Source organism: Cibotium barometz, chromosome 18, assembly GCF_041138505.1.
Source record: "Cibotium barometz isolate CiBa-2024 chromosome 18, ASM4113850v1, whole genome shotgun sequence".
Classification (NCBI taxonomy): domain Eukaryota; kingdom Viridiplantae; phylum Streptophyta; class Polypodiopsida; order Cyatheales; family Cibotiaceae; genus Cibotium; species Cibotium barometz.
This window is the reverse complement of record NC_141063.1, coordinates 36,358,797-36,371,419: the sequence shown is the minus strand read 5'-3', so window position 1 is coordinate 36,371,419 and position 12,623 is coordinate 36,358,797. Positions and strand designations below refer to the sequence as shown.

The following is a 12,623-nucleotide window of genomic DNA, read 5'->3' as shown; positions in this document are numbered from 1 at the left end:
ATCTGTGTCTGGGCCTCCCGGTCCTTTCGGGTTGATGGTAACTCCCCTTCCTCTACTTCCGGCCGTGGAACACCAACAACGACGAAATCGGCGAGGTCGTAAGACTCCAGAACAGATTCCATCATCACCTTCCATATGCCGTAGTTGCTCCCGTCCAACTGACGGTCCACCGGGAACGTGGGGAGTGTCGGGATCTTCACATGTCTCTCAGCCATCTCAAACAGATCTGCCATAGCGGGGATGTACTCTGAAAAGGGTGGGTGGGTGGGTGGGTGGGAACAAAGAAGAACTAAAAACCTGCAAGTGGCTGTCCAGCAAATCAGCCCGCCTTCCTCTTGCTTCTCCTCTTCCCGATCAGCCCAAAACAGTCCACCAATCAGCCACAAAACAGTCCCCCTCTTGCTCACACAAATCCCAAGACCTATCTAGAGCCTAGGGCTCTGATACCATGTCAGAATACGCAGCGGAGATGATGACCAAATCTGGGAACACGAGCAAAAAGGCAGGCAGAAAAACAGCACAAGAGAGAGAGAGATGTAGGCGTGTAACTCTGCTCTATATACACAAGAAGATCCCGAGAAATGATACAAATAAGGTATGGGGGCTGGGGTCCTATATATACATCCCATAGAGGGAAGTCGGCCAGCAGAAAGAATGCCCACGACTGATGAAAAGGTCCCACAACTGCAGTCGGCCAGCAAACAGGTGCCCATGACTGATGAAATCCAGTCGGCCAGCAGCCCAGTAGCCCATGACTGATCAACACGGAGTCGGCCAGCACTGGGGTGCTCCTGGCATCACCTGGCAGCCCTCCCAAACCTCAGAAAAATGGGAAAAATAGGGGAAAAATGCGGGGAGTGAGGAAAAATGATAAAACACCTGATAAGGGCGGGCACACCCACAACAAACGCCCTGGTGTATAAATCTAGACAGGAGATGACTTCTAACAAGAGGAGGGCTAATAATGGCTAAAAGCTTATAAGTAAAGCAAGGAAGCTTATAAATAAAGCAAGGGCATTCAATAGCGACCTTGGGGGCACTTATGAGTTATTGAGGTATCAATGCGGGGTGTGCAAGACCTCATGACCATGGAGCTGCAAGGTGGGTGGTTCAGCCTAGTGGTATGGGACGCTAGGTTGGGGCCATCAGTACCAAGCCGCGGCAAACAGACCTCTGGGTTAGGGGTGAGTCCGGAGGACTCTATGGTTGGGTGGTGAGTCGCTAGCCACAATCTATTGGGGTCATGTGATGCGTACGATGTCGGGACTATGAAACCTCGTTAGGGTTTCGGTTGTAGGTTAGATGATCCTTTGGTGTCGTCTATGGAGACATTACATCCACCATTAGATTTGTAGAGGGTGTGCTTTGTTGCTTGAATTGTTTAATTTAATGTTTACCCAGTCAAATTTGCACAAATCTAAGCAACCTGTAGACTTGCTGTCTGTTATCTTCTTTATCTCCTATATTGTCTATATATTGAAGTGGCACAAATATCATGATTCATGACTTGCATGTGAGATGAGAGAAATACATGTAACTGAATCTACTAACTTTGCAAGTTGTGTCAAGAAAACAGGATCATTAAGTTGCCAAGAGGAGGGGCTTCCTTCTTAGGAATGATACCTTTTGATGCTAGCCAAGTATAGGCGGAAAGCAAGTCATACAGAAACATCGATGTCAAAGTGGGTCAAAAGTCGGAGCAGAGGCACTTCTGACTTATGATTCTATGATCTTACATTAAACATATACTGAGCATATCAGAAAGATTATTTGCAACATGGGGAAAATTAAAATACTGCTGGAAGAGGTAGAAGACCAAGGCTAAGGCACAGTCGCATAAAAATGCGTTTGCTGTCTCAAAACCTCTTTTCCTGGATTCTTATGGCTCAATGCTCAAAACATGGATTGGGGGTTGATTTAAACAAGTCCATGGAAGCTTGCACAGGCTGCATCAGGTTGACCAAAAAATAAAACTTTTACTGTACTACGGTGTTCGCCTATGTGTGACTATCCCATGTCCACACTTAGGTAGGTGCTCCAGCACCTATCAGATATCCAGTCTCACACCTGCTGTCTGCAGGCAGCCCTTAGTTCTTGGCAGAGGCTGTTTACCCAGCTTCAGGAATGTGCCTGCTGCAACCTGCTGGCATGCATCTCAGTGTTGCAACTTGCAAACTTTGGCAAGTGTACTTTCATCTTATCCTAGTTGTACTCAGAGGTTGCATCTTAATGTAGACCTGTTTATGTTTATTTATTTTCAGCAGCTTATTTATTTCAGCAGCATATACATAAGTAGGCCAGGTATTTGTGTGTTTGAGTGAGTTGTGCAAGTCTTATCTCAAAAAAAGTGCAAGTGATCTCATAACTAGTATTGATAGGTGTGTGTTGTTTGGATTTGTACAGTTTTTTTTGTTGGAGCTGGTTAGAAGTTAATATCTTTCTTAAAAAAGATAAGTTAATAGCTTAGGAAGATGGGATACAGGGTTAATTTGGACTTTTGATGACATTGTAGGTCTGATGAATCTGGTGAGCTTGTGGATCCTAGAAAGGATCTGGACGAATGGTCCAAGCCAAAGTGTGTCAAGCAACTGATAAATTACCAAGTAAGCTCTACAATGTTTCATGGCTTCTTTTCGTAACTGATCATGAATGTTGGGAATCTCTATCGCAAACATTAGGCCTGCATTTTTTGGATGATCGGGTTGTGGGTGGGCTCAATTGCCGGTCCCTGACTCCGTCCGTTGTCAAATTCTCTGACAGAAGGAACTGGCAGACTGTTTTTATAAATGCCCCGTCATTGTCCCTTTTTTCATATCTTGGAGAACATCGTGATGATTTTTACAAGACCCATTCTTCCTCATGACTTCAAGCTTGAAATGATTGCGTGGATAGTAAATAGTTTTGGCTTGTTTAAGAGGATTAAGATGTCTTCTTGGATGTGGCTATTAACTCCTCTCTTTAAAGGATGTAAATGTGCCCTGTACTTCATACAGCTTCCCTCTGTTGATAACACACTTTCTCTTGCTCAACAATGTTTCTGTCATGGAGAGTTCTCCAAATCTTCGCACTCCAGCAACAACAACTCTAGCAAACAGCAAGTGGTATATGCATGCAGTGGTCATCACCAGGCCAGGTCAATCCCATATTCTACAAGAGAAGCAGGGCCCCACTTGCAGTGGGGGGCGGGGGTGGCGTGCATTCCTACCAAACATCCCACTCTCTTGGGACAACACATTGAGAGTTTCATCATAGTCCTATCAAACTGCTTCAAAACAAGAAACAACTAGGTGCCAAGGGTATTCACAGTAGCTAGCTAGAACCCTAGCATGCTTATGAAGGGCTACAAGCATAGCCTGGTTGCATAGTTGTCATGGTACAAAAATATGATACCGTACGGGAATTTATGGTATGATATGAAATTTTGGGATACCGTACGATAAAATATGTTAAAAGAAAACGAGAGAGGGAGAGAGGCTTGAATGAAAGTTGAGAGAGGGGCTTGAGAAGTTGAGGGAGAGAGAGGCGGGGAGAGAGAGAGAGAGGGGAGAGGGAGAGGCTTGAAAGTGGAGAGAGAGAGAGAGAGCGGCTTGATAGTTGAGAGAGAGAGAGAGAGAGAGAGAGAGAGAGAGAGAGAGGGAGGCTAGAGCTTCAAAGTTCAATTCATACTGTACGAGACCGTATAGAATCGTACCGTACGAACCTTACTGTACGAATAGGTTCGTACCAGTATGAGAAACAACTATGCTTGGACCAAGGTTCGAACCCTTGCACCTACATAAAATTATTTTCTTAAACGAAGTCATGTAAAGATTTTCAATACTAAATAATAGTTATGTTTTTGGGAATATTGGGTTTAGAAGTAAGAAAACAAGATTATAGACAACGTGGGGAGCTCTAAAGCCCACTTTCTGTTTAATTAGCAGCACATATATTATGGCCCCAATCAAGAGTACCTCCTTGAGTTATAATGAAAAGATTATTTTTTTCCTGTACAATACCTCATTCATGCCTTTTTGACTATAAGTGGCCTAACAAATAAGCCCCTATCTACCAGATTTTGAATCTAGTCTAGCTAAGGTCATGAAAAGTTTCGTTCTTTCCAAGAAGTAGTTATTACAAGAGTTACTTTCACCCTTGCCTGTGAATTAACTCTTGCATGTGTACAGCTGGTACACTAACAGAGTGCAAATTAGAGTGCAAATTCGCCGCAAGAACAGGGCGTCCAACAATGGAGATTTGAGAATGAGTGCCTAGTAGCAGCTGGCACCTCAAGTAGAACAACTGGTACGGATGGCAGGACAGCTGGTACAGCAGGTTCTTCAACAGGTACAGCACGGGATATAGCTGGAGCAGCAGGTACAATACTTGTTACAGCTGGTACAGCCAAGTACAATTGGGTTCAGTAAGTACAAAGGGAGGTATCGCAAGTACAAACTGGTACATCCGGGTACATGAGCAGGCAGTACAGGACCCTACAGATGATGACATTAGCATGCTTCAGGTCGTACAGGAATGCCATCAGCAAGTACAGGACAGATAGAAGCTTCACCAGGAGCAGTACGGGAACAGGTGCTGCAGGTGTACATGTAGCCACTGATGAACTATGGAATAGTACGGACAGTTGCGCTAGTTTTTTGAAGAAGAGAAGCTGGCGATGCTCGTCTCTGACCCCGGCTCGAAAAACAAAAAAGAAGCTGGCGATGCTAAAAATGGGAGACCCTACTTTTATGATTTTTAACCTTAGACTAAGGTTTGCCATATATTACATAGACATGCATGAAGGATAGTGTTCATACCTGACCATAAAAATTGCCTCTTCAAAAAAGCACAAGTCTTTTGTAGTCTGTGTCCAACGCTAGGATTATCATGACACTCATAAAGAAGTTGCGGCTGAGGTCATGATCCCTTGGGATGCATACGCTTCCCTTGTAGAGCAGATACTCATCCTCAATGGTGTATTACTTCCATTTGAGTCCTTCCTCAGCACCTTCCTGTGGTGCTTTCCCTTGAAAATGGTATTTATCCAGTCCTAAAAAGGGGAAATTTCTGGATTTTATTGGCTTTATTTCATGTTTTTTGTGTCTTGCTTCTGGCCGACTGTCCTTAACAGCAGCCCTCACACTATATATAGCATAGGCTCTTCATTCAGCTTCTTGTACCACTTAATAGACCATATCTCACCTGCTGGTTGTTGCTGTTGCTGGGGGTTGCACTACATCTGCTGCATCATCATTGCCTGTCAGCTCCAACACATCAGCGTTTTACTTCAGTTCATGGGACAACAACCACTCTCTGCTACATAGAGCACATCAGCGTTTCATATCAGCTCATGGGACAGCAGCCCTCTCTGCTACAGTAGAGCATACCAGCGTTTTATCCTCAGCTCATGGGACAGCAGCCCTCTCTGCCACACTTCAGCACCTCAGCGTTTTTATCTTCAGCTCATGGGACATCAGCCCACTCTTTGCTTATTTTCACCATTGACACCACTCGAGACGGCAGCCCTCTCTGCTTCTCTCTTCCGCTCAGGTATTGCAGCACCCTTGTCACCAGAGCTTGCGCCACTACACCACTTCCATCACTCGGGACGGCAGCCCCCTCTGCTACTCACCACCCCTCAGGTATTGCAGCACCGTTGTCACCAGAGTCTGCATCATCATCGACATCATCATCACGTCAGCTTTTGCTACCCACTACCACCTCGGAGTGCCTTTGCATCCACCAACGCGAGCCTTCGACATTGACCACCTCTCGGAGTGCTTTGCCGCACATGGATGCGAGCCTTCGTTATTGGCCGTGCTTGAGCTCCGACATTGTCTTTGCTTCTGCACCGTTCTTCTTCACAGGGTCTCCTCTGAAGAAGATAAGTTGATGAAGATGCAACCATGGACCCTCCAGCATCACGAATACTAGAATCACCTCGGAGAGAGCACCCGCCAATTGTGACACCCCCTGTGCAGCTCATAGTGTGTAAGAGTCTGAAGAAGATAAGTTGATGAAGATGCAACCATGGACCCTCCAGCATCACGAATACTAGAATCACCTCGGAGAGAGCACCCGCCAACTTGTTTTCTTGAAACAAAATGCCACCACGAACATCAAGGAACTTTACTTGGCTACGAATTCCCACACAAGTGTGCAGTGAACTCCAAGAATAGATGATGAGCTGCAGGACACATCACGCCCATAATCCCCAACAGTGGACGGAAAACACATTACGTCCCAAAAGCCTCGAACAATGAACTCGGAACAGATCCAGTTCATAATCTCTGCCACACAAAAGATAACCATGTCCTGTCAGATGTCTAATGCTTGGAACTCCAAATCATGGCTCCCATGCATGAGTAAGTGGAGGTGTAATCAGTCCCCTCTCTAGCCCACAAGCCTCCTTTGGCTGGAAGCACATGGGGGGAACTGCATGTATACTAGAGAAGTACACTATCTAGGTTCTTCTGAGCCAGAAGCGCCTTGGGAGCCCTAGAAGTGGTACAAGAAGAATTTGTATCATTGTCGTGTGTCGTGTCTTTGCCCTTTTTCTGAGATGAAGACTTGCCCTTGGTCTTGTCCTTCTTCTTGGACAAACAATCCTTGGATAGATGTCCTCTCTTCCCACAGGAGAAGCAACGACTTTGACCTTTCTTTTGTACTGAAGTAAGTGCTTGATTGGACTGTTAAGAAACACCTTTATCTTACCCTGAGAAACAAGGACGGACTCTTCCTCCAAGAGTAGGGAGCTAAGATCATCAAAATCCAATTGAGTGGTTGTGACTTGGCACTGCAAAGATTGAGAAATCACATCATAGTCCGGGGGAAGCTTGGTGAAGATAAGTGTAGCCAGCTGAACAGAGGACAAAGCAACACCCATAGCCAGTAACTGGTCATGGATAACCTTGGCCTTCATGAGGAACGACTGCATAGAAATGCCTGCAGGGAATAACAAACCATAGAGGTGCCCTTGCAAGGTAACTGCCCTCATCGACGAATCTTGAGTAAAGAGATCCTCCAATTTAGACCATACCTGATGAGCACTGGTGAGAGTTTGCACGGTTGGTGAGACCTCCTCTGTGATAGTCAGCACAAGCACTGAATGCGCCTTCGAATCTTGATTCTCCCAGTCTTGTAATTATGCAACGAATTCATCCTCTTGATCTTGAGTCCACCTCCTGGAGTTCTGAGGACTTCCTCTCAGTGCCCTGAACAATATCCCACAAATCCTTGTGGATGAACCAGATCCACATTTGTAGCTTCCAATGGGCATAGTTGGGTCCTTTCAACTTGTCATCCTTGTTCGTACAGGGGGGAGCCATATCCACAGTAATAAAGAACACAAATCTCAGCTCTCCAAGACTCCTCTCAAGTGCTTTCGAATGAAGCGAGGCTCCAGAACCAATCAGCCCCCTCTCAAACTTGCGAGAGACAAAGGCCGGACAGCAGCAAAACAATCCAAGAAACCACTGGGAACCTCCTACCAGAAGGGTAGGGACTCGTGGAGGAAGAAGGAGATGTAGTGCCACTTGTTTGGCAACACTACATGCAAGAAGCTCACCACAATTGATGCTGAAGTAGAAGACGCAGCCACAACTCCAAGAACTTGCCTTTGTAGGACAAAACACAGCCTGTAAGGCTGGCCGACAGCAAGGAGAGGACTGTGAAAGAAGATGTAGGCCCAGGTACAAGACCTATAAATGCTAGAAATTGATGTTTATTTCTGAAATTTGAGCACGAGGGAAGCCCGTAGGTGCTGTATGATGGTAAGAAGCAGTAGCAGCTCCTAATGACCTCAACTGAATGCTAAAAAATGAGATGAATTGGGGGGAAAGGGAGTAAGCCCTTATATATTCCCCCAGGATGCTGGTCGGCCAGCTGTAGCAGGCCGACAGCATGACAGTAGCATAAAATGCTACAAAAAATGCCTAAAAATACCAATAAATGGTAGAAAAATGCTGAATAATCTGTGCTAAGATATGCCAATGCACGGCCTCATAAATGGCCAATACAAGCATGAAAAAAGGTGATGTAGCCCCTCTGGAGATGATATAATCCAATACCTTCTCTTCAGCGCAAGAGGGGCAGTCCAAAACCAGCACGTTGAAGTAACACCTCCATAGTAGCTCTCGGAAGTGGTTTGGTGAAGAGATTAGCCACATTGTCCTTGGTAGAATAGTAGGCTAGTCGAAGAAGGCCGAACTCGATCTAGTCGCGTATCGTCCCCGAATCACAGGATTTTGTGCTAGAGCAATAGCACTTTGAGAATCCGAGAAAATAGTAACCGGGGAAGTGTTGGCATGGCACAAATGCTCCAGAACCTCAGTGGATGAGAGAAGGTAAGATTTATACTTAGTCTCGGTGGAAGAAGCAAAAACATTCCTCTACTTTTGAGACTTCCAAGAAACCAATCCAGTACCAAGCATGAATATCCAGATGTAGACCTCCGAGTATTAATGCAGCCTCTGCCCAATCAGAATCTGTGAAGCCAACCGAATCAGCACCACTGGAGTAGGTGATGCCATAATCTGAAGTACCTCGAAGATAACGAAGAACTCACAAAGGTGCCTGCCAATGTGACCTTCGAGTGGCTGATGAGAACTGGCTGAGAACACTTATAGCATAGGAGATGTCTGGATGGGTGTTGGCAAGGTAAAGCAATGAGCCAACAATCTGCTGGTACTCTGTGGAATCCACCAAGGGAGTATCATCCTCCTTGGATAATTGGCATTGGGATCCATGGGACAAGAGAGCGAGGTACAATCTGACAACGCATAAAGTGTGAGCATACTTCTTTTGAAAAATGAAGATACAGTCATCTTTCTGCCAAACCTCCAGCCCAAGAAAATAATGTAGAAGGCCAAGATCAGTCATCTCAAATGTCTCTGAAAGCTTGGACTGAACATGTGTGGCCAACCTAGTATCTGAGCCAGAAAGAATGAGGTCATCAACATACAAAACAATGACACAAATATCTCCATCAGAAAGAGGCACATAGAGATTGTTGTCAGCATATGCCCTCTCAAAGCCAAGAGATAACAAGAAGGCATCAATCTTCTAATACCAGGCACGGGGTGCTTGTTTGAGACCATAAAGAGCCTTCTGCAGAAGATAAACATGGGTGTCCTGTCCCTGAATCACAAAACTAGGAGGTTGCTCAACATAAACTTCCTTCTCTAAATCTCCATTCAGAAAAGAGGATTTGACATCCATCTGGAACTTGGGCCATCTGAAGTGTGCAGCCAGAGCCAAAACAATCCTGATGGTGGTATATACCTGGTTGTAGGAGCAAATGTGACATGTGAGGTCTTCGACCGTAGTAATCACAACCTTAGTCTAACTAAACTGCACTTAATGATGTTTAAGAGATAGACAAATATGTGTCAATGCAATGCAGCTATATTAGATGATGAATGCGGTTACAATGAGATTTGAATAGATCTATGAGGCTGAATATGCTGCCTATATGCTGAATGAACTGCTGTCCCACTGTCTTTCCCTTGTCTCCTGGGAAGGAAACGCTGAAGGGATGGCTTTGGGAGAGATGCGATGCTGATCTGATGATGAAACGCAAATGCTCTCCTGGTACCTGGGAAGGAAACGCTGAGGAGATAGATGCGTTTGCTGAATATGATGGACTGAATGCTGATGCGTTGCTGAATATGCTGCTCCCAAGGCTTCCTGGAGGAGAAACGCTGGAGAACACTCGGCTGAATGCTGGGATTTGAGATGTGATGAGGCGCTTCTATTTATATGAGGGAACATGTGCTGCTTGGCCAGCTTGGCTGCAGTCGGCCAGATGCAAAAAGCCCACGACTGAATATATAATGCCAAAAACTGGTCGGCTGGTGTATCCATGCTGTCGGCTGATGTAAACATGCTGTCGGCTACTGTAAATAACCTGTCGGCTGGTCATAACAGGTCCTGACCTGAAGTAATAAATGCCCTAAATGCTCTTAATGACTCATGTGCTGATGTTGGTGAGAAAACACCCCCATATGATGCTCATACTGATATATGCCTGGATGAATATCCTGATTAAATGCCTGATAAATCCTGATGATGCTTATGATGCTAAAATGATGCCATGTCACTGTACACCTGAATGGTGTGCACGTGACATTCCCCGCTGCTAAACTGTTGCTGGGTGGTATACCTGGCAACCTTCGACTCCTCTGGGGATCCTTCTCCTCCGAACCACTGCCCCCTTCTGTCTTCTACTGCCGGGACTGAGGTCGTCTGCAGGAGTGAAATCCTCTGAGCCAAGACTCTATGTACTGCGGGAACTGAACGGCAAATGCTGCAAAAACTGCTTGGGAATACCTGAGTCACCCCTGACCTGCTTGTGGAAACCTTTCACCTACCATCTCCGTCGTTCCTGAAGCTCTGAACCTCTCGAGGCGATGTTGGAGCAAACTTCCGTCTTCTGTGGAAGAGAAACCCCCTTGCTGCTGCCGGTTGAAGCCCAAAACTTATGTCCTCCTTTGATGATGGATGTCATTCTTCCCCAGAGAGTTCATGGGTAAACATGTATGCCTTGCAGATGCAAGACTGACTGCTATGATGATGACTATGCAAGCCATGTGCAACCCTATATGCTGTGCAAGAATGCAGATGGATGGGTTACTAATGCATACCTAAGGGAAAATCCCTAAGGGTGGCCTGCAAGATTTTGAGAACTGGGTTTAACTGTGCGGAAGCGATTATCATGATGTCTGACTGAATGACTGATGGAATGAACATGCTCTAAGGCTGGTTACCCTGTAACGCTCTGATACCAATGTGACATGTGAGGTCTTCGACCGTAGTAATCACAACCTTAGTCTAACTAAACTGCACTTAATGATGTTTAAGAGATAGACAAATATGTGTCAATGCAATGCAGCTATATTAGATGATGAATGCGGTTACAATGAGATCTGAATAGATCTATGAGGCTGAATATGCTGCCTATATGCTGAATATACTGATATGCTGAATGAACTGCTGTCCCACTGTCTTTCCCTTGTCTCCTGGGAAGGAAACGCTGAAGGGATGGCTTTGGGACAGATGCGATGCTGATCTGATGATGAAACGCAAATGCTCTCCTGGTACCTGGGAAGGAAACGCTGAGGAGATAGATGCGTTTGCTGAATATGATGGACTGAATGCTGATGCGTTGCTGAATATGTTGCTCCCAAGGCTTCCTGGAGGAGAAACGCTGGAGAACACTCGGCTGAATGCTGGGATTTGAGATGTGATGAGGCGCTTCTATTTATATGAGGGAACATGTGCTGCTTGGCCAGCTTGGCTGCAGTCGGCCAGATGCAAAAAGCCCACGACTGAATATATAATGCCAAAAACTGGTCGGCTGGTGTATCCATGCTGTCGGCTGATGTAAACATGCTGTCGGCTACTGTAAATAACGTGTCGGCTGGTCATAACAGGTCCTGACCTGAAGTAATAAATGCCCTAAATGCTCTTAATGACTCATGTGCTGATGTTGGTGAGAAAACACCCCCATATGATGCTCATACTGATATATGCCTGGATGAATATCCTGATTAAATGCCTGATAAATCCTGATGATGCTTATGATGCTAAAATGATGCCATGTCACTGTACACCTGAATGGTGTGCACGTGACAGCAAATGTCTCATCAAAGTCTTCACTTGCCTTCTGAGCATATCCTCCTGCAACAAGGTGGGATTTGTACTTGTCCAAAGTACCATCTGCATGAAACTTGACTTTGAAAATCCATTTCACACCAACAACACGACGATGTAAAGGCCGTGGTACCAAAGACCAAGTGTTATTCCTCTCAATAGAGGCCATCTCTGCTTCCATGGCTTGCCGCCACTATGGCTGTGAAAGAGCCTCCTCTAGACTCTCAGGCTCATCAATCTCCTAGAGAGAACTCATGAGAGCATAATTCACTGTGTGATAAGATATGGAAGCCTGAGATGAACTGTGAGGTCCAGGGGTGGTGGTAGAGATTTGGTTATGGAGCTGTGCATCAGTGAGACCAGAATCTCTAAAGAGTTGCTGAACCCACAGAGGTAGGCCAACCTTCCTCTCAAAGTGTGAAGAAGAAGATCCAACTACAGTAGAGGACTCATCCGATGCTGCTGGAAGTGGTGATGAGGTAAGCATTGGTGAGGGTAATCCCAGAGTCAAAGCAGGACTCATAGAGGGATTGGGAGCTGCAGAAGCTGATGCAACGGGAATGGGTGACTGTAAAGGAGCAGTTGGCACGGGGTTGCAGCAGGGGGAGGAGGAGGAGCTGGACATGGAAGATGTAAAAGATCACTAGCATCTGCCGTGAATGGATCATCCAGAAAGTCGAAAGATGCATTAGGTGGAGAGGAATCAGTTCCAAACAAGCTCTCATCAAACCGTGCATCACAAGAAATGATGATGTCAACAACCTAGCTCCAATCTTCGGGTTGCTCGATGAGTGGCCTCCTCTGGAAATGCATCTCGATGATGCTTGCCCATCATGCAGGATGAGCAGATGTGTGAGAGACTTGAGTTGAGGTAGTCCGTTGTCAACTTGCTTAGAAGGGAACTTCTGTAAGGCAACAATGGGTACATGACCGAAGCAAGAATGCCATAGAGAAGTATCTGCCTCAGAAACCAAAGCCAACACGGGTGAGAA

At 45.7% G+C, this 12,623-nt stretch overlaps 1 protein-coding gene across 1 annotated transcript in view; it reads left to right on the top strand.

Moving 5' to 3' along the window:
• The window catches only part of LOC147629263 (cytochrome b-c1 complex subunit 6-1, mitochondrial-like), a 57,915-nt gene that overhangs the window by 18,158 nt on the left and 27,134 nt on the right, over window positions 1–12,623 (top strand). Inside the window, exon 2 of the mRNA XM_086812526.1 lies at window positions 2,513–2,603. Coding sequence (XP_086668652.1) covers window positions 2,513–2,603 — 91 coding nt within the window. The remainder of the gene's footprint in view (window positions 1–2,512; window positions 2,604–12,623) is intronic.